At 40.1% G+C, this 22,693-nt stretch overlaps 1 protein-coding gene across 3 annotated transcripts in view; it reads left to right on the top strand.

Annotated features, from left to right (window-relative positions):
- The window catches only part of LOC109936617 (kelch-like family member 5), a 147,426-nt gene that overhangs the window by 84,489 nt on the left and 40,244 nt on the right, over positions 1–22,693 (top strand). For all 3 annotated transcript variants that reach the window (XM_048618199.1, XM_048618139.1, XM_048618264.1), the window contains exon 6: positions 14,328–14,540. In XM_048618199.1, coding sequence (XP_048474156.1) covers positions 14,328–14,540 — 213 coding nt within the window. The remainder of the gene's footprint in view (positions 1–14,327; positions 14,541–22,693) is intronic.

The raw sequence follows: 22,693 nt of genomic DNA, 5'->3' as shown, positions 1-22,693 counted from the left end.
CTGAAGAAGGGTCCTGACCCGAAACATCAGCTTTCCTGCTCCTCTGATGCTGCCTGGCCTGCTGTGTTCCTCCAGCTCCACACTGTGTTATCTCTTGTTATCCCTTTCTTTTTTGCCTTTCTGTTTGACATTTCCCTGACTCTGTACAGGTGTGACCTTCCATGGGTCCACACAAGACTCTGTCAGTTACTAAATTTACATCTACAGTCATCTTTTGGTAGCAGCAACTGTGTTTTGAAAAACACTTAGTAGAATTAAAATTTAAGGTGTCCTTAAGTAATTCAGCATGCTGTTCTCTCAACCTGACGTCTGGAAACGGTACCAACAGGAAGGGAGTTAAGATGCAGAATGGTCTTATGAGTAGCCATAGAGGCAAAGAGCCGACTGTTGTAAAGAAGAAAGGAGAGTTGGAAGTAATGGACAATCAGTGCACAAATGGAAAACGAAGGAAAAATCACACCGTGATAGAAAGAGGAGCACAATGAATTATGTGAGGAGAAGAAACAAATCATTCTGAGATAGAGGTTAGATTTTCTGATTGTCAGAAAAGGAGACAGGAGCTCTTGAGAACACTGTGAGCTGGTTAAAAAGCTAGAAATCTGGAAGGCTTTGTGAATAGTTCAGAAATGGAAAATAGTTGGATGTTTTACCAGAAATGCCGAAAACAGGAATAAGGATATCGGCGATTGGTTGAAAAGAAACACGGGAAAGATGTAGCATCAGCACTATCCAGACAAGATGGAGGGAGGATTCTCAGAAGTGTGCTTTGCTTATGTAATTACACCATTGTTGTTTTGACTCTTGACCCAGCTTCCAAGATTAAAGAACAGCATATTGTGAATAGCTATGTAGTACACTTACATGTGGAGATTGATGTAGATGTCTGTAGTTGTGTAAGAGAACCTTTTGTTGTTTTGAAATTTATCTTTTTATTTGAAGTATCATTTGTCCGTCAATCTATGCTTAATTTATGTTGGCTCTGATTCCTTTTGAAGTAAATATTGCAAAAAATAAAATCCTGTTGGTAACTTTTCCATTTTGGACATCATTTGATAAATTTGGTTATTTGTGTATCGCATTCTACCACAGAGATTTTAATACTTTCTGTAAACTTCCTTGATACAAGGAAGATGCCAGAGGTTTGCAGCGTGGTAAATCCAACATCTTTATTTAAGAAACGGTGTAAGAATACCCCGCATCATCACAGGCTGATCTGTTTAACATTAGTGGTGGATTATAAAAAAAGGCTTTAAGTCTGTACAACAGTGAGTTGTGGTTAATGTTATTTTCAGACTGGAGGATGGTATAATGTCATGTTCCCAAAGATTTAATATTTTGATACTTCCTTCTTGATTATAGATGACTTGGGCATTGGAGTAAAATTTAAAAATTTGACAATGGTACCAAGATGCTGTAGACCACTCGACTAGAGTAGCACATAGTCATACAGCACGGAAACAGACCCTTTGGTCCAACCAATTCATGCTAAACATTATCCCAAACTAAACTGGTTCCACCTGCCTGCTCCTGGCCCATATCCCTCCAAACCTTTCCTATTTATGAACTTATCCAGGTGTCTTTTTAAACATTGTAGTTGTGCCCACGGCCACCTCTTCCACTGGAAGTTCATTCCACACGTGAACCACCCTGTACGCAAAATTTTCCCTTCATGTCTTTTGTAAATCTCTCTCCTCTCACCTTAAATGTGCCCCCTAATCTTGAGGGAAAAGACACCTACTATTAACCCAATCTATACCCCTTATAATATTATAAACTTCTATAAGGTCACCTTTCAACCTCCTACATTCCAGTGAAAAAAGTCCCAGCCTATCCGGCCTTTCTTTATAATTCAAACCTTCCATACCCAGCAACGTCCTGGTAAATCTCTTATGAACCCTTTCCAGCTTAATAATATATTCCCTATAACTGGGCGACCAGAATGGGCAGACCAATACAAATGAAATTTCTTGCAGAGAAGTGTGATATGATGTTTTTTGGAATAAGGAAAGGCAATTGTAGCTAAGTAACAGTTATAAAGTGTACAGGGACAGAGGGACCTGGGATTCCTGAGTATAGACCTTTGAAGGTGGCAGAGCATGTTGTGAGAGCTTTTAGCAAAGCATGCAGGATCTTGCAACTAGAGGTATTGAATACAAAAGTGGGGACGTTACATTGAAACTTCATAAAGCTATGGTTAAGCCACAATCAAAGGAATGTGTTCAATCCTGGTCACTATACTTCCAGAAAGATATGAAGGTCCTTGAAAGGGAGCGGTGAAGAGTTATCAGAATGTTTCCAGCTGTAAGAAATTTTAGCAACGTCGTTAGAGATGGAGGGGAGTTGTTGGTTGAGGGTGTTGTAGTATGATTATTTTGTTTGAAACAAAGTTTAAGGGGAAATTCAACAAAAATTTCAAAGATTTAGATAAGGTAGATAAAGAAGCTTTTTCCATTGGCTGATCGTACGAGGACCATTGGGCACATTATAAGGATTTGAGCAAGAGATTGCAGTGGGATACATGAGGAAGAAACATTTTAATAAGCGGTAATGACCCACAACTTGCTGCATATGATGGGGGTTGAAGTGGAAATGATGGATGAATTGCAAAGGGAATTGGATGGACAGTTGAGGAAAATAAACTTGCAAGGCTAATGGGATGGACTGGGAGAATGTGATTGACTGGATTAAATTACAGAGAACTAGCATGGACTCAGTGCTGTAATGACCAAATGCCTCTTTATATCTCCAATTATTTTCATAGAGTTGGCTTTTGCCAAATAAGTGCCAAATAGTTTCTTGCTGTATGCAAGGATATGGGGGAAAAGGCATGAGACTGGCATAAGTAATAAAACCTGTACAGGAAGAATGGGTCAAATAGCCTCCTGTGCTGTAGCCATTCTGTGATGTCATTGTCACATTTGATTGAATCAGGAAAAAAAAAAAGAGTATCCTGTCAAAGCTTTTTGTCTTGCACACTATCGGGACATTTTTCGAGAATACAAATTCAAGGGGAAAACCAACATTTTTACTGCATAAGAAGAGAATGCTGATTGTTTGATAACTGGCATCTGGTAGATGCATTGCCATAAAGGATACACCTATTAAGGCTGATCAACAGTTAAGAGTCAGACTTTGTTAAATTTTAAAACCGACAGATTGATTCTGACTAGTCAGAACATTGTGCTGAGAAATGATTTGATTTGATTTATTATTGTCACGTAACTAGGTACAACGAAAAGTTTTGTTTTGCATGAAGTACAGGCGGATCGTACCATATAAAGTGCATAAGGATAATAGAACAAAGCGAGGAATACAGCGTTATGGCAATAGAGAAGGCGCACAAAGAGCGAGGTCAACATTAAATTTGAAATTTAAAATGTCCGTTCAGAGGCCTAATAACAGCAGGGAAGAAGCTGTTCTTGAATCTTTTGTGTTTAAGCTTTTGTATCTTCTGCCCAACCAAAGGGTTTGGAAGAGATTATAACCGGAGTTGGAGCGGTCTTTGATTATCTTGACTGCCTTTCCAAGGCAGCGAGAAGTATAGATGGAGTCATTGTATGGAAGGTTGGCTTGCATGATGGACTGGTCTGTGTTCATAACTCTCTGAAGTTTTTTACAGTCCTGGGCAGAGCAGTTGCCATACCAAGCCATGAAACATCCGGATACAATGCTTTCAATGGTGCATCTATAAAAATTAGTAAGGGTCTTTACAGACATGACGAATTTCTTTAGCCTCCTGAGGAAGTAGCGGCATTGTTGTGCTTTCTTTACAGTCATATCAACATGGATGGTCCAAGACAGGTTGTTGGTGATTGTGATACCTAGGAACTTAACACCCTCGACCATCTCCACCTCAGCTCCATTGATGTAAATAGGTGTGTGCCCTCCACCTTGCTGCTTGAAGTCAATGACCAGCTCTTTTGTTTTGCTGATGTTGAGGGAGAGATTGTTATCTTTACACTAAGCCACTAAGCATTCTTTCACTTTCCCATATTTCGTTTTGTCATTGTTTGAGGGCGTACAGCAGTGGTGTCATCAGTGAACTTGTAGATGTAGTTAGTACAAAATTTGGCCACACAGTCATGAGTGTATGGGGCGTATAGTAAAGGGCTGAGTACACAGCCTTTGGGAGTGCCATGTCACCTATTTTGTGCGGTTGAAAGAGGCACAGTGCATATTTTTATTTTTTTTAAATTGTGGTTAAGTGGAGACTGTTTTAAAACCACTGGTTGAAAGCGTGGCTGCAGTTTTGAAAAGCAAGTTACCTGACACTCACCAGGCATCGTGTAAGACACTGTTTGAACAGCAGTAATTGAAGTTTGAATTGCAAAGGGGTGTACGATTGCAGTTTTTGCTGTCAACAAGAATTAGTCTATGAACTAATGACTAGTTATCAATGACAGGTCATTTTACTTTCAAATAACTGTGTGGTTGATTCTCCAGTAAGTGAACTGCTTGGAACTGGGAACAAGTTGCAAGGAGAGAAAAGTGTTCATTTCGAGCAGTCTCTGTTGTGTGTGGTCAAATCTCACCATAAACCTGAAGGAAACCAGTTTATCTTTCCTTCAACAGCAGTTGGATACTGTGACTTTTTGACTCAGTGATCACTGGTCGCTGACCAACCAGTGGAAGCATCCAGAGAAAGACAACTGAAGCAATGTGCTGGCCAGCAGGAGAGTCATAAGGATCATCTTAACAAAAGAACCTCACAACAAAGACTACTGAATTGTCCTTTCAGTTTTTCCTCTCAGTCCATAACCTATTTACCTTGTCTGTTTTTCTCTCTGTGTAAGAAGGAGTTTAGAAGGGGATTATACTTTTAAGTAATAGTATTATATGCTGACAGTTTAATGGTTTACCTGTGATTATAATTGAGTCTAATTACTTGCAATAAATAGTGACTGTGTTAAGTACAGAAACCAGCTGCTCCATATTTTCTATCATTCTGGGTTTGAAATTCAGATGTCATGAGGGAACTTTGCGTTTTCTGATGACTCCAGGAATAGCAAGGCTTGATTTCCAATGTGCTACCGTAGTGAGATATAACAGTGTTTTCTGCCTGCAAAGAACAAGGCCCTATGTGTTAATATATATAGCTTTCAGTACACACAAGTGCCCCATACTGTGAAAGTGACTGACAATCCTAAATTGGTTGTCAGGTTAATTCCTCGCTCATTCAATATTATCCAACAATGTTGACCAATTGTAGAATCACATCTAATGTTAGATATTGCATTGTGTGTTTTGTAAGTGCAGGTTGGTTGGGTACAGTTATTTATCTTGTTGTGAAGAGCTGAACAGATATACTGTATGGCATGATCTGCCAGTTTGTAGGACATATGGGCTACTGGACATCACACTGGGACTGAAATTCATATACCACATTATTTATTTATGTGACTTAGCAGAATATCTTTTGGGCTTAAAGGTAGCATTATGTTCGTGGCAATCACCAGTAACTGCCTTGTAGCAGCACGAAACAGTTTTTTTTTTTTGTTTTTTTTTTTAATTCATTTGTGGGATGTGGGCCAGCATTTCTTGCCCATCCCTAGTTGATGTCCTCTTTGAGAAACTGGTCAGGAGATTCTCCACTCTTGTCTACCACAGACCTATCTTCATTGGTTGGTATATATCTTGGGATTACAGTTCCAGAACCTTTTAGGTTAGCCTTATCCAAAACCTTGTAAATAGAGTCCAAGCCATTTCAAAGCAAACTTGATGACATAGGGAGAGTCAAAACCATTTTGTGGGATAATTGCTCATTTCCCACTGTACATCACACAAACGCCAGGAAAGCTGGAAGGTTACTTGTAGTCCTGAAAAGTGTCCAGTCTCCCTAAGGGAAAGGGTAAGGTATGTCAGAAGTTTCAGTAACAGGTGAGGTAACAGGGAAAGGCGATGGCCTAGTGGTATTATTGCTAGACTATTCATCCAGAAACCCAGCCAATGTTCTGGGGACCCGGGTTCCATGGCAGGTGGTAGAATTTGAATTCAAAAAAAGTCTGGAATTAAGAATCATTGCCGATTGTCGGTAAAACCCATCTGGTTCACTAATGTCCTTCAGGGAAAGAAATCTGCCACCCTCACCTTGTCCATCCCAGTGCAACACCAGCACCTCCACACAGTGTTAAATGAGCAATGGACAATGCATTGCTATTCATGTGCAAGTCTGGCATGGAAATCGCAAAACAGAAAGAATCATTCACCATTTAAGTGGCAGCACCTCTCCCAGTCAGAATCCACTTCCCAAAAATCAGCACTTTCCTCTCATACAATATAAATATTGGTTTTCTGTTTGAATTTGTATTCTTGCGTAATATCACAGTGAGTGCAAGACGAGAGGCATTCGCAAAATGTCTTTCTCACTAATATTCAAGTTCTATACTACCAAATTACTGTTTCATTTTAAAGCTCAGCAAAAATGTTGATACGGTGGTGCTATTGTAAATTAAGTGTCTTCAACTCAGAGTTGAATGCTCTCATTCAGTGAGTGGGCCATACAAAAATCATAAGTAGAAATTTATTTTTAGAAACTCATTTCCACAAATAATTACCCTTGTACTTCTTGGAGCCTAGTCTCCAATCATGATTTGAAATTGCTTTCCCTGGTAGTCAGAACTATTCCTTTACAGCAGCAGTTGCTATGGAAACTGCTTGAACCTAGCTATTGGGGTTCATTTAAATTGCATTAATCTCTCAATAATTAAATGGATTTATGGGGATTCTATATTAAAATGTGTAGTATTTCATTCAAACAAATTGAAGGAAAAATAAATGTCTACTTGCAGTACTTTATATTGGGACCAATATGTCAAATGTAAATATATAAAATTATAATTAGAAACATTTTTAATAATTTTGTGGACTATTTCACTTTTACATTAAGCTTGGTGTTCAGGACTCCTCCAGTTCAAAACTACTTTTATCATTTCACTACCTAGACAAGCTGCTAAATTTTGGAATGATTCCATTCATCTTACTGGGGACCAGAACACCAGACTGGCCCAGGAGCCACTTGAACCCCAGAAAGACATGCTGCCAACTGGAAATAAAGTCAAAATATTTTTTCTGCTTTTTTTTCTCTTCAGGTAATGATCCAATTGCCATTTGAAAGCCATGATTGGATCTGCTTTCAACACTCTCTCAGGCACCGCATCCCAGGTCCAACCACTTGCTGCATGAAAAGTTTTGGCATGAAAACCATTGCTTCTATTTTCAATTGCCTTCAATCTGTGTTCTCTTCTTGACCCGTTTGCCAGTGTTATGGGTTCCTCTGTATCTATTCTGTCCAAATTCATCATCATAATTTCAACCCCTTTCAAGTTACCTCTTAATCTACTCCATGGAGAACAGTATCCAGTTTCTCCAATTTGTTTACGTAACTGAAGTCATCCATTCCAGGGACCATTCTCATAAATTGTTTCTGCACCATCTATAATACCTACATAAAGTCTAATGTGCTGTGTAGGTTTACTTTTCCCCAACAACATATCACTTCCATGAAAGGAAACAAAATAAAATAACAAGCGTAGAGAAAATGTTTTGTTCAGTTTAGCTGTTACTTGATGAGGCCTATTGTCTTTGGTTGTCAGGCATAAAAAGTAACAGGTAAATAACTAATGCCTGAGAGAGCTGGAACAATATATGAAAAGAAACATGTTTTCTGGGATAACAAGGTGTAGAGCTGGATGAACATAGCAGGCCAAGCAACATCAGAGGAGCAGGAAGGCTGACGTTTTGGACCTAGACCCTTCTGTTTATGTTTCTGTTGGTTATTGCACAGAGCTTGAAGGTGTTACTTTCTTTTACTAAAGCCATTTGTTTTTACAAAAACAGTGTTAACCTGAATTCCCTAAAAAAAAAAACTAGACTGTTAAGAAGGCTGCATAACCACAAAGGTAGACCAACAAAGCCCCAGTGCTTTCACCAGTCTGGCCTAAGTTATCTGGTCTTAGCCACTGCAGTTAGTTGGGCAATACAGCTGCACTCACTTGAGGTGGGGAAAGTCAACTAAATCCCCATCTGTAAGCTGATTTGAGCACTTTCAAATCTGAGTCTAAGGCTGGCAGTTAGACGTTCCATTAGTTCTATCATTTTCATTCACTTCAAGTCTGCATATCCCTTTTCTCTCAGGCTGACTGACAAGAGGAGTTAATTTAAGAGTCTTTTCTCCATCCCACAACCTTTGACTTGTGAATCACGTGTACTCTCTTCTGATATTCAGTCTTTTGTGGATTCTGAGACTGTATCTGGTCTTCACTTTCAAGGCTTCTTACTTCAGGACACAGCAGCTCCTCCCCTCGCTCTCCAGTGTAATGCATGAGCCATTCTAAATAGCTGCACAGCTGCCCATAGAAGGGGACCTTTTGAGTGGAGGAACTGAATCAGCATGGTAGCGACAGAAACTGTGATTAAAGGAGCAGCTCCTCACAGATTCTGTCTCCTGCACTTGCTGTTCCTCCATCTAATGCACGGGGTGACATTACGTGAGCTTGTCACTGCCATCATTGTGTTTACCGCAACTATTTGTGAGGGTTTCAGGACAAATTCACCTGCTGCCCCTATGTATTTTGACAGTTATTGAATGCTATGTGTTCAGATTATCGTTTAGGGGATATGCATGTTTAGGTCAAGAGAGTCTCGATTATTCCTGGAATTCTGTCAGAAAAATGGTTACAGTTCCTCTCACTGGTTCTTAATTTTAGACTTCCAAAGTTGGAATGCATTGAAGAATTTAACAAAAAGTATCTGTCATTCCATATAAAATGTCTTTACTGTTTGATTTCATTAACTGTCAGGTTTCATTTTACAAATACTTGTAAGGACTTGGTAATGGTAACAGCTATTTCAGGAGCCCTTTTAAAGGAGTCCTCATTCTGAACAGGTGAGAAAATCACTACAACGTGATTCTTAGTATCCATAAGTTGGAACTGTATACTCAAACCCCAGATCCCTGCCTTTTTCCCATATCCAGGCAAACCTGCTCAGAAGTTTCTGAATTTCGCTAATGGTAATTTTTTTAAAAAGACTGTTTTCTTTAACAGCTCGTTCTTCCAAGTCCCAGAAGTAAAGTTTAGATCTCTGGTGCAACGCAGTTCCTAGAAGGGCAAGCCTACAATTTCCCCCCGATCCTTAACTCTTCGGGCTGAAAACTCCCAAGGAGAACTATGTTCAGAACTGACTTACATTCTCTCACCTTCCACTGTTTGACATGGCCTCCGAGCTGTTTGATTTTTGTCCTTCTCCAGCTCTTATTTTCCATTGCACACAACCAGGAAGCTGATCAGAAGGATCCAACTTGCGCAACTACATGTATTTGCAGTTTGCTTCCATCGTCCTCCTGCCAGAAGTTAGAATTGATCCAAAAGTCTCACCAATGATAAATCCCTTTTCTTGTGACCACTCAGTTCAAAAATGTTTATTTTAACGCCATTTCTTTTTCTTTGATAATATGAGACTCTACCCCCTTGATTACTGCTTCACAAATTGGATGAAACGGTTTGTTGCTGGTTAACCTGGAAAAATCAAGTCTGATAGCAGCAGACGGTGCCATCTTAAAGTGAATTTGAGTGCAGCAAGGATCGTATTAAGGGGTATAAAGAAATATATCTAGTATGTAGATGATATGTTCATGAGCATTAATTTGCAGTTGCCAGTAATGATTTCCTTATCTACCACCAACTTTCATCAGCATTTTCTGATGCCAGCCATAAATTATCAATGAATTCAAGTTCAGAATCAGCCATGCTGGAATTTTAACTTGGAAGTTCCAGATTGCTCATTCAATTCCGTATCCACTATTTATGTTTCTTTGTGCCTAGATTTTCTCTCACCATCAATTCTGTTTACTGTGAAATCTAAAAACAATTCTCAAAATGAGTTACTCAGAAGAGTTATAAACAATAGCTGTATGTCCTCATGCCCAAAAGAGCAGGTGCCTAAATGTAAGATTGAATTCCTTTCATAACCCAAATCAGATAATATATAACTTCATTTTGTCAGATTAAATTTATCAGCTGAATTCTCCTAACAAAACGTAACATTTTCCACCACTAACTAATCATCGTGATCACAACTGCATTAAAAAGCCTTCTGCATTTGGCTACAGTTCCATTATAGATTCATTTAAACATAGAAGATTTAATTCAATCAGTCACTGTGCTGCTGACAACCACAAACAGCCAAGGATTGATAGAGATGTAGAATCTGCAGCAGTTTCCAAATAAATGGGGCAAAAGATGATATTTCGTCATTTTGTTTGTTTCTGCGTTAACCCTGACTTACTGGCATACTGCTTCTCTTAAAAGGAAATAATGTAGTGATTTGCAATTGCATGCCACCCATTTTCTGCATGTACAATGATGGTCAGCAATTGACCACAAGATGCATGAATAGACTTTTGGCCCAAAGGCTGTGTCCTGCCATTCAGTGAAATCGTAGCTGATCTGATCATCCTCATCTCCACTTCACTGCCTTTTCCCATAACCCTCAGAGGAAGGGACGATACCACTGTATCACAAGATCCCCCCTCTCCTAATCGTCTTAGTTATTATGTATAACCAGCCAATGTAATTGTACCTAATGCTACCATGCACCAAACTACAGCTTGTTAAAACAAGTGCCTCTTGTCATTAAGATTCATTAGTAGTTCATCCTCTACCAATGTTAACTAAATAGGTACTTAGACTGAGCAAGTGGGAGGTGATGGCCTAGTGGTAATGTCACTGGACTCATAAACCAAAACCCTTAGTTAATGTTATTATAGAGTCTGAGTTATTACTGCGCAGAAAGAGGCTTTTTGGCCTGTGTCTACACTGGTCTTCATACTTCCATCAATTCTAATTTCATTTTACAGCAATTGGCCTGTAAAAGTGTAAGCTATGGTGTTTCAGGCGTTCATCTAAATAGTCTTAAATGTCTTGAGCATTTTTGCCTTTACAGTGAGTTCCAGGTACCCACAACACTCTGAGTAAAAAGTGTTTTTCTCAGGTCCCCTCTGAACTTCCTGCTCCTTATCTTTTAAACTGTCTCGGTTGTTGACCCCTTTACAAAGGGAAACAATTCCCTTCATCTACTATAACTTTGTACACCTCAGTCAGTTCTCCTCTCAGCCTTCTCTGCTTTACCGAAAGCAACCCCAGCTTATCTAGTCTCTCATCATAGCTGAATTGCTCCAGCCTAGGCAACATTCTGGTGAAACTCCTCTGTACCCTCTCTAGTGCAATCACATTCTTCCTTTAGGGTGGTGACCAGAACTGCACATAGTCCTCCAGCTGTGGCTTAATGTTATATACAGCTCCACCATCATCTCCTCGCTCTTCTATTCAATGCCTTGTTCAATAAAAGCAAATATCCCATATGCTTGTTAGCCACCATATCGGCCTGTGCTGCTGCCTTCTAGGATCTGTGGATAAGCACACCAAGGTCCCTCTGATCTTCTATATTTGTTGTGATCTTACCTTTCAATATCTACTCCTTTGCATTGTTAGTCCTCCTGGCTTATGTCAGGAGGCTAATTTGACAACAACTTAAATGTGCAAATCAAAGTCTTCCAGTGTTTTGGGCAAAAACAAAAGATCCATCTAAATATATCTTTATTTATCACCAGTATGCAGCAAAGATGCTAGCTCTACAAAATTATTTACATATTCTGATCTTTTTTTAAAATATTCATACATCTTTTCTGGAGACATGTAGTACAGTACTTGTGATGAGTAGGCAGAATATATTGAAGCATATTCTGCTTTATAACTACCTTTTTTAAGCAACAATGTAATATGAAAGAAACCTTTGAGAAATAAAATGGAAGATGTTCCAGCTGTAACATTCACAGCTGTTTACATGATTTTAATTTAAAACCAACCTCAAATAGTCACTTTTTTATGTTGTGAATTTTCTGAGTGTAAAGGTGATGGGATCAGAGCTGAGGACATTTATGTTTTCCAGGCACTGTCAAGCATAGAGTTTTAATTACAGAGCACCAAAAAGTAGAAATGTGGTAATGCTTTCTCTACATCACTTTTAGGTAGCTTCACTCAGCTTTCACCTTCAGAAGACTATTTGCAAATTCGTGCATTTCACATTTCTTTTCATAGTGACAGGCATCCTTATGCCATAAGAGATGGGGCATCAACTAACGTCAAACTCTAATACTATTGGCTCCTGCCTGGTAGAAATTGGTTGAAAATTTGAATGAACTTTTGTATTATTTTTTTCTTTCATATAAAAATGAATCATTGTGTATCTCTGTCATACATCAGAGTTTTTTTCTCTTTTAAAGATGTGGCATAGGGCCAGACATTATGCCCACACAGTTGCAGCACGTTCTATAACTATCTAGCAGGAGTCCATCAGAGCAGGTGCAAATTTGTTCATTTCCTATAAATGTACATAGTTTCAAGAAGGTCAAAGCCTCTACCAATTGAGTCCCTACAATGTGGAAAGAGGCCATTCAGCCCATCACGTCTGCACCAATTCTCCAAAGAGCATCCCACTCAGCCCCAGCCCCCTACCATACCCCTGTAATCCCACATTTATCATGCCTAATCCACTTAGCCTGCACATCCCTGGACACTATGGAGTAATTTCGCCTGACCAATCCACCTAACCTACAAGTCTTTGGACTGTGGGAAGAAACTGGAGCACGTGGTGGAAACCCATACAGACACAGGGAGGACATACAATTTCCACACGTAGTCACCCAAGGCTGGAATCGAACCCGGGTCCCTGCACTGTGAGGCAGCAGCGCTAACCACTGAACCACCATGTCACCCAGTTACTAATACCCAAGTATCTTTCTCGGAAGAACCTTGAGCAAGGCTTGCAAGAAAACAAAAATCGAGTTTCCCGTTGCTGAGCTATTACTCGACACCCAGAAATTAATTAATACAGATATGTCTGTTCTTAGAAATTACGTATGGAGGTCAACCACCCCAATCATAATCGTCAGTGCTCAATAGCTAACAAGTATGATTCTGCATCCAGGAAATTCCATGTCCCTGGGTCATGGGTCTGTAGGTTTGATCTGTAGCGCACTCATCCTGCAATGGCACATGTGACAGGTATTTCCAGGAGGTGGAATTGGTCCTTGGACTCAAGATTATTGGCATTCCTTTCTCAGGTTCCTTTTCCATACCTCACTTTGACAACAGGTGTTCCTAAAGAATTGTATCCCTTGGAGGATCCTCCAAGTCACTTTCTTCTGAGCAAGGGTCCTCGAGCCACTGATGCCACTTGAGACAAGCCTTCAGGGAGGGAGTCTTTGAAGCACTTCCTTTGTCCTCCTCTTGCTCGAGTACCTTCCTTGAACTGGATGAAGATTTGCTTTGGCAGTCAGAACTTAGGGTTCCTAAGTAAGTGGTCAGCCCAGCAAAGTTGGTATAGAACGATCATGGCCTCGATGCTGGTGCTGTTGGTTCCATCAATGACACTGATGTTAGAACACCTGTCCTCCCAGCTGATATGGAGAATTCATCTCAAACAGCATTGATAATACTTCTCTAGGACCTTGAGATGATGTCTGTACATAGTGCAAATTTCTGAGCCAAATTGAGAAGAGTTGGAAGGACTTATACACATGAATCTTCATATCAGCACAGCTGTTGAAAACAGTCATTCTTTAGATGTTCAAAGAAGGCACTCGCTGTTTGGATCTCCACATCATTGTCAGCCTTAGTTGAATGGTGACTCCCCAGTTAGGGAAAACGTTCTCCACTTGGGAGAATTCCTCCGTCAATCTTAACGGAAGAATAGACTGGAACTTGTCTTGGGACAGTTTGCTAAAGCACTTGAATCTTCTTGAATTTGAAGCTGAGACCAATTCTTCCGTATGTTTCCGCAAAGGCTTTAAGCGAGGCTTGAAGACTCTCTTTCAAGAGAGCAAACATGACGTTGTCATCCACATACTGAAGTTCTACAAACGATGTCAGTGTCATTTTCTTCATGGATTTCAACTGGTTGAAGTTGAAAAGTTTTCCATCCATCCTGCAGACAACATCTACACCTCTGGGAAGCTTGAACTTTGAATAAATTCTAGGTCTGCTGAATTTATGGTCCTGTGAGAAGTGTGCCATGAAAGTTGGACAGTCATTTTTGTGATTCCAACATGTACATATATTGCATGAACATCAATTATTGGTATGTATTTTCAGGTAACAAAATACGGCAGAAGACATTTTCAATACATTTTAGATGCAATGACTTCTTCATTTCTCTTTTTTGAGTAAATCGCTGAAATATATATCCCCTAATAATCCAATTGTAAAGTAATTGCGGTACAGTTGACCTTCTTGGGAGAAATTCAAGTGATATTTCTTCTTTTGTTCTAGGAGCACTTCATGGATGTGATCAGGAATCAGGAGTTTCTACTGCTGCCTGCAAATGAGATAGTTAAACTGTTGGCTAGTGATGACATGAATATACCAAATGAAGAAACCATATTGAATGCACTGCTTAGCTGGGTTCGGCATGATGCAGATAACAGACAAAAAGAACTTAGCAAATTGCTGGCTTACATCAGACTTCCTCTGCTGTGCCCTCAGGTAAATTACATCTTTCTTTAAACTGTTACTTAGTTGGTTCCATTAATTCATTTAAAGAGTTAATGTCTTGGCAATGATAGTTGGCAAACCTTTAATTTCAGAAAGAACAAAAATCATCAACAGATTTGTCATGAGAACATCCATGAGTGTGATATGTGGTGTATTAATTTGACTCAAGTTATGGAGTCTGTGGGGATGCTTTTCATCTGAATTTTCATCATTCTGTTCCATGGAGAGAGATGCTGGTGAACTGTTCTCTTGAACCATTGCAGTCCTTGGGCTGTAGGAACAGTCACAAGGCAGTTAGGAAGGGAATTGCAGGATTTTGTCTCAGTGAGAGATATAGTATGAGTTGATGGTAGTTGTCTTTTTCCTAAGATGGGCAATTTCAAGTCGAGGGCGCACATTTGTAAGATAAGAGGAGAGAGATTTAAAAAAGACATGAGACAAATGTTTTTACACAGAGGGTGATTCACGTATGGAATGAACTTCCTGATGAAGTGGTGGATGCAGTTACAATTACAATATTTAAAAGGCATTAGGATGAATATATGAATAGGAAAGGTTTGGAGGAATATGGGCCTGGAGCAGGCAGGTAGGACTAGTTTACTTTGGGATTATGTTTGGCATGGACTGGTTGGACTGAAGAGTCTGTTTCTGTGCTGTATGACTCCTTAACTCTATGACTCTAAAAGTAACAGTCACATGTTGAACTTGTGTGAAGAGAATCTATTGAGTTGATGTGTAGACTTAGAATCATAGAATCCCTACAGTGCAGAAAGAGGCTAATTGGCCCACCGAGTCTGCACTGACCCTCCGAACAGCAACACACCCAGACCCGCCCCCCAACCCATCCCTGTAACCCTGCAATGACCTAGTGGTATCGTCGCTGGGCTGTTAATTCAGAGACCCAGATAATGTTCTGGGGACCCGGGTTTGAATCCTGCCACAGCAGATGGTGGAATTTGAATTCACTAAACATCTGGAATTAAAAATCTAATGATGACCATGAATCCATTGTTGATTGATTGTCAGGAAAAACCCATCTGGTTCACTAATGTCCTATAGGTAAGGAAACTGCCATCCTTACCTGGTCTGGCCTACATGTGACTTCAGACCCACAGCAATGTAGTTGACTCTTAACTGCCCTCTGGCCAATTAGGGTTGGGCAATAAAGGCTACCTAGCCTGTGATGCCGTCATCCCGTGAATGAACAAAGACTAAAGAGCATGGCCAATCCCTCCTAACCCGCACATCATTGTGCTGTGAGCGAAAACCGGACCACCCGGAGGAAACCTATGCAGACACTGGGAGAACGTGCGGACTCCACACAGACAGTCACCCAAGGCTGGAATCAAGTCCAAGATGCTGGCTCTGTGAGGCAGCAGTGCTAATCACTGAGCCACCTACTTATGTCAAAATTCCTTCTGATTCTAGGCAGAGTATGTTGCCCCAAGTGTCATGGTCTGTGAATCCTTCTGAAAAATATTTTGAAGATAACAAGTATGGTGTAGCTGTAAAATCATTTTAATGTTATCATTTGATCACTTCTGGCACTGCTGCCAGCTCATTGGATCCAGACTCCAGGAATTGACCTTCCTGGTAATCTGCTTCCATTCTCTTCACAGAGTGGTCCTTGAGGGCCATCTATTCCATCAGTAGACCAGGACACCTCTTTTCCTGTCCGCCTGCAACCTCCATCTTTCATCAGTCTCAATGGAACCCTCTGTCTGCCTCACTGTTCATTGCCCAAAAAACTTGAATACAGCAATGTTTTTGACCAGCTTCCCTTTAAGAGATGTACTGCTTTTAAGAAACAGCAGGCTGCTTGTATCGTACAATCAGCAAATGATGCTGCTGGGGCTCCCTGCTGTGTAAATAGGCTCCAGGCTTCTCCAAGATCAGAAAAGCAGTCAGGCAGCTGCTTGGCGCAGCGCTACGATTGAGAAAATAAGGTGGATACATCAGAATTGCATTGTTCCTAATTCATACAATTTCCTTGCATCTTTGCAGGCACAGCATGTGGGAGGTGGGGCTGGCTCTTGGTTCATTACTTGTCCACATCTAAAAACAAGTTGTATTTCTAGGCACTTTGTGTTACTTTAAAGAGCATTCTAGCTGATAATACTGAATAGCATGTGAACATAATGCATATTTCTGTAGGCGAGTGGAATGTTGGGTTAAAGAAAATCCACACATGAAGGGGGAGTATTATAATATTTAAGTGATGCAAGACTGAAGGTATCTCCCTCACCTTTTTTCAGCCTTTATGTCTGGTACCAGCCCAACTCCAAATTATGCCCATATAAATGGGTGTCTAGGATTACTAAGCACTGAACTGTTATGTACAGGGGAATTTAAAGGGCCAGTTGGAAGATCTGAATGAAATGAATTGACTCTTGACGTTTTGCGTGCTCTTGTTATTCTTGGCATAGTTGTCAGTACTTGTATATCTTTATTTGTTAGATATGGTGTCTGTTATTGGAGTTGTTTGACCTTCCTCTTTGCCTCATAGAAGTAAATAAATATGGGTTCTGTTAGTTGCTATCTTTAGCCTTTCTTAGAGGATTGTAATTCATATTGACTGCTGTGAATGTATACAAGAGGTGACTAGATATAGCACTTGAGGCAAATGGGATCATAGGTTATGGGGAGAAAGCAGGATTAGGCTTTTGAGTTGGACAATCAGCCAGGATTGTGAAGAATGGTGGAACAGGCCCAAAGGGCCAAATGGCCTCCTCCTGCTCCTGTCTTCTATGTTTCTATATGGGCTGTTAAAGTTCATTTTCAAAGTTGCATCTTTTATGTCAAATGGTAAAGTGTCAAAGGCTGTTTGATCAAAGTAGCCTCATAGTTTAGTCTGATGCAATCTAGGCATATGCTATAATGGACACAAAGTTGCAACCTGTTTATGTTGAAGATTTGACACATGAAATTTTAGCTAGACTGTGTATTGGAAATTTAACCTGGGTTCTATTTTGATTTTTCGGAGAAGATAAATGTTATTTTTGTGCACTGAAGAAGCAAGGCAAATGGATACGGGTGCTGGGCAAGTTAATGGGGCTAAAGGTAGACAAGTCTCCTGGCCCTAATGAAATGCATCTCTGGGTTCTAAAAGAGGTGATGGGGGAAATAGCAAATGCACTAGTAATTATTTACCAAAATTCACTGGACTCTGGGGTGGTTCCCACAGATTGGAAAACAGCCAATGTGACGCCACTGTTTAAAAAAGGAAGTAGACAAAAAGCAGGTAACTATAGGCCAGTTAGCTTAACTTCAGTAGTGGGGAAAATGCTTGAACCTATCATTAAGGAAGAAATAGCAAGACATCTGGATATAAATTGTCCCATTGGGAACACCCAGCATGGGTTCATGAAGGGTAGGTCATGTTTAACTAATTTGGTAGAATTCTTTGAGAACATTACTTGCATGGTGGACAATGGGGAACCTGTGGATGTGGTGTATCTGGATTTCCAGAAGGCATTTGACAAGGTGCCACACCAAAGGCTGCTACATAAGATAAAGTTGCACGGTATGACAGGTAAAGTATTGGCATGGATAGAGGATTGGTTGACCAGTCGAAAGCAAAGAGTAGGGATAAATGGGTGTTTTTCTGGTTGGCGGTCAGTGGCTAGTGGTGTGCCTCAGGGATCAGTGTTGGGACTGCAATTGTTTACAATTTACATAAATGATTTGGAGTTGGGGACTAAGTGTGGTGTGTCAAAATTTGCAGATGACACTAAGGTGAGTGGTAGAGCAAAGTGTGCAGAAGACACTGAAAGTCTGCAGAGGGATATAGATAGTCTAAGTGAGTGGGCAAAGGTCTGCCAGATGGAGTACAATGTTGATAAGTGTGAGGTCATCCATTTTGGTAGGAATAACAGCAAAATGGACTATTTTTTAAATGGTGAAAAATTGCAGCACGCTGCTGTGCAGACGGACTTGGGTGTCCTTGTGCATGAATCGCTAAAAGTAGGATTGCAGGTGCAGCAGGTAATTAAAAAGGCAAATGGAATTTTGTCTGGCATTGCTCGAGGGATGGAGTTTAAAAACAGGGAGGCTATGCTGCAGCTGTATAGGGTCCTGGTGAGGCTACATCTGGAGTACTGTATGCAGTTTTGGTCTCCTTACTTGAGAAGAGATATACTAGCACTGGAGGGGGCGCAGAGGAGATTCACTCGGTTGATTCCAGAGTTGAGAGGGTTGGATTATGAGGAGAGACTGAGTAGACTGGGATTATACTCATTGGAATTCAGAAGAATGAGGGGAGATCTTATAGAAACATATAAAATTATGAAGGGAATGGATAAGGTGGAGGCAGGGAGGTTGTTTCCGCTAGCAGGTGAAACTAGGACTGGAGTGCATCGCCTTAAAATAAAGGGAAGCAGATGTAGGACTGAGGTCAGGAGGAACTTCTTCACCCAAAGGTTTGTGAATCTGTGGAATTCCCTGCCTAGTGAAGCGGTTGAAGCGACCTCGCTGAATGTTTTTAAGGCAAGGCGAGATAAATTTTTGAACAGTAAAGGCATTAAGGGTTATGGTGAGTGGGCGGGTAAGTGGAGCTGAGTCTCAAAAAGATCAGCCGTGATCTTATTAAATGGCGGGGCAGGCTCGAGAGGCTGGATGGCCTACTCCTGCTCCTCGTTCTTATGTTCTTCTAAACTTTGTCTCAAAAATTTGGCTTCATTTTGAGAAAAGGAAGGTCACTTCTGTGTCATTACCATGAAGAAAACTTATCAATGCACAGTTTTCTAACTATTGCCTCCGGTGTCTGTAAAGGTAATTTTAGGTAAGTTTGGTGCTGTGATGGGAAATTGAACTCTCAAACTGTGATTGCCAATAACATTAAAGCTGTTGTAAGACAGGCAGAGGCTCCAAAGCAGTTGTGTCTTGCATTCTTCAGAATGCTTACTTGAGCATGGTTTGAAGACATCTGACATTGTTGCCATTTTGTTTAGTGTCCAGTATGACTCACCATGACAGTTTTTAATCTTGAAACATGCTAAATCAATTCAGCCCATTGATGAGTTCATAAATTGTTGATTACAGGCAGCATATAAAAACAAAAATGAAGATTCTAACATCACTCAGCAGGTCTAGCAGCATCTGAGAAGGGAGAAACAGGGTTAAAATTTTTAATCGATGACCTGTTCTGACAAAAGTGGTCAGCCTGAAATGTTATCATTGTTTCTGTTTCTGTTTCTAGATGATGCCAGACCTGCTGAGTAGTTGAGTTATTTCAGGTTTCTATTGTTGATAGTATTTTGCTTGCTTTTGTAGACAGCATGGGTATGTAGATAAGAATTGTTTTATTGTGAGCACATAAACAGGTGTTGGGAAAATCCTTAATCTTAACTGCTTGCTTTCCAGCAGAGACATTTTGAATAACAGTCAAGAGTAGGAGCTCAGTCTGATTTTTTTTTTAAACCTTCTGTTAGCCAGGGAACACAAGTTAACCATAGTAGCCACTGCTACACCAGGTAAGATCACCAATTTAAAATAGAACTGGCAATAGAAAATAATTTCATCCGTTAATGGCTAGATGTTTAGTTAGACGAGCTACTTTCTGGTAAATCTGCTTTATCAGACCAATCAGGTCACAGGATAAAATTAGGAGAAATAACAATTCCAAAGATAAAACAAAAAGAAGTTGCATTTATGTCAATTTTTATCACTTCCTCAGGACATCCTGAAGATGTTTTGCATTAGTAGGTTAATTTTGAATATTGTTCTTTAGACACATACTGCAGTCCATTATTGGACAACAGAACCCCACAAACAGAAAATGAATGATTGTCCAGTAAATTTTGTAAGTCGGCCATGTGAGAGGAAGGAATGTTGAGAACTCGTAGAACAAAGAGAACTTGCTGCTCTTTGAGGAATAAGACCATAGGTTGTAGGAGCAGAAGTAGACCATTCAGCTCATTGAGGTTGCTCCACCATTCAACGAGACCATGGTTAATCTGATAATCCTCATCTTGATTTTCCTGCCTTTTTGCCGTAACTCTGGATTCCCTTCTGGGTTAAAACTGTATCTCAGCCTTGAATATGCCTAACAACCCAGCTTTTACAGACTTCTGCTGTTTTAAAAAAAAAAAAAAAAATCCATTGATTCACCTCAGTCTGACAGAAAACAATCCTCCGAGTCTCTCCCTTAAATTCCCTTACTCTGAGATTATGCCTTCTGGTTCTAGACTCTGCCAGAAGGTGGTACAACCTCCAGGCATTTACACTGTCAAGACTGCTAAGAATATTATATGTTTCAACAAAGCTGCTACTTATTCTTATCTGTAACAAATACAAGCCCAAGTCTACAAGTATCTTAGGATCTTTTGTGTCCATTTGATCAGGCAGATGAGGGCTCAGTTCACTATCTCAATGAACAATCCAATACTCCCTCAGTTCTGCATTGGGTTTTCAGTATAGATTAGGGCAAGACTATGAGCAAGAATCCCCCGTCATCTTCACTGACTTTCTGGTGTTTCCACCTAATGAACAAACTGAATTCATTCAGTCACCAACTGTCTTGTATCTGACTGAAATAACTTCACGGAGGCTGGATTACCGTCACCAAGTCCCCCTTTATTTACACAGGGACAGTAGATGTACTCTGACTAGCTAGCTTGAAGCCAGACCCTAGAGTGGGGAGAATCCCTAACACTCCTGTTTATTTTTGTTTAAATCTGCATTATCAAGCACTCCAATTATGGACAAATACTGTGGATGTTGTTATATTAAACAATTGGTATCACGAAGTCCCAGATCTAGGCGTTTCTTTCACTAACCTATTTTCTTAATCAGCCTGTTCAGAGATACTATTACACACATCAGGAGCAGGGTGGACCTGGACCTAGGTGTCATGGTCCAGGGGTAGGGACACTGCCACTGTTCCACAAGAGGGCCCCAAATTAACAGAACACACAAAAGCTAATTTCCTGACTGGGAATCGAACCCAGGCCATGGCGGTGAAAGCACCGAATCCTAACCACTGGACCGCTAGGGAAGCTGCGACTCCTGTTTATCTCTTGTAAACCACGACACCCTGATTGGCCCAGGGAACTCCTACTCAATGAGATCCACCTGGCCAACCTTATTCCAGTCACTACATCGAACATCAATGAGAAATAACTTTAGTAATGTTTGGTGGAACTGGCTGAGTTTTTTTTTTTGTTGGAGGTGCTTATTGCTCACTTGCTGCTTGAATGATGAATATTGACAATATCCTGCTGCAACCAGTCCTACGCTGTTTCTTCATAAGACCTGTTTGGTACAACTATTATAAAGTGATCTAACCAACTATTAGCCTCAGTCAAGAATCAATCATTATTCAGGTAGTTAAAGATAGTTGTGTTGAGTTTTAACCTGAGAAATTCTTGTAGCCATGTCCAAAGGACTCTGTTAATTGGCCGTTGATAACAATATATACCTTCTCGTTGGTCATGTGTGGGTTTGATAACTGTAGGGTTTACTTGTTAACACTGCCCCTGCCTCCTGCCATTGATCTAATTTTGAGCTTCTAGTAACCAATATTTCTTGATTTGGAGATAAAGTTCTTCAGTATTCCTCTTTTGTCAATGTCAGGATTAAGGTGACGATGTCTGAAGTTGAGTGGCTATGGCAGAACCTAACTAAGTGCACTTGTTTGCACTGTTGATTCCCTCTGTCACTTTGATTGGGAGCAGGATGATAAGTTAGCGATCAATAATGTTAAATGTATGCCATATTTTGAGAGTGGAAAATAGACATTTTCCAAATTATAGACAATTTTTCATCAAGATTCAGGGCAAAAGAAGCACAAATATATGTAACCAATAGAATGTAACCATTTAGGAGTTAGGAGTTCCTTAAGCCCCTGCCTGTTGTCTTCATCTAGAGCTTCAAAGACAGTCAGTCTGTCAAACCCAGTGAAATTCCTCTGGGTACATTAATCCAGATTGAGATAAGGCTGTGATAATTGAATATATTATGATAAAGTATTCTATCAATTATTACAGCAGTAGTCGGTTATAATTAGCCATTAAAACTGAAATCATAGTCAGTGATGCATCTTGCAAATTCCAGCTCTGAATAATGGGTTTATGTTGAAGAAAATTAATTTATTTTTGAACAAGCATAAATAGTGACTTTTTTCTGAAGTTTTATTCACCAGCACT

This window comes from Rhincodon typus, chromosome 1, assembly GCF_021869965.1.
Source record: "Rhincodon typus isolate 14 chromosome 1, sRhiTyp1.1, whole genome shotgun sequence".
NCBI classification, from domain to species: Eukaryota; Metazoa; Chordata; class Chondrichthyes; order Orectolobiformes; family Rhincodontidae; genus Rhincodon; species Rhincodon typus.
This window is presented reverse-complemented; position numbering and strand designations above follow the sequence as displayed.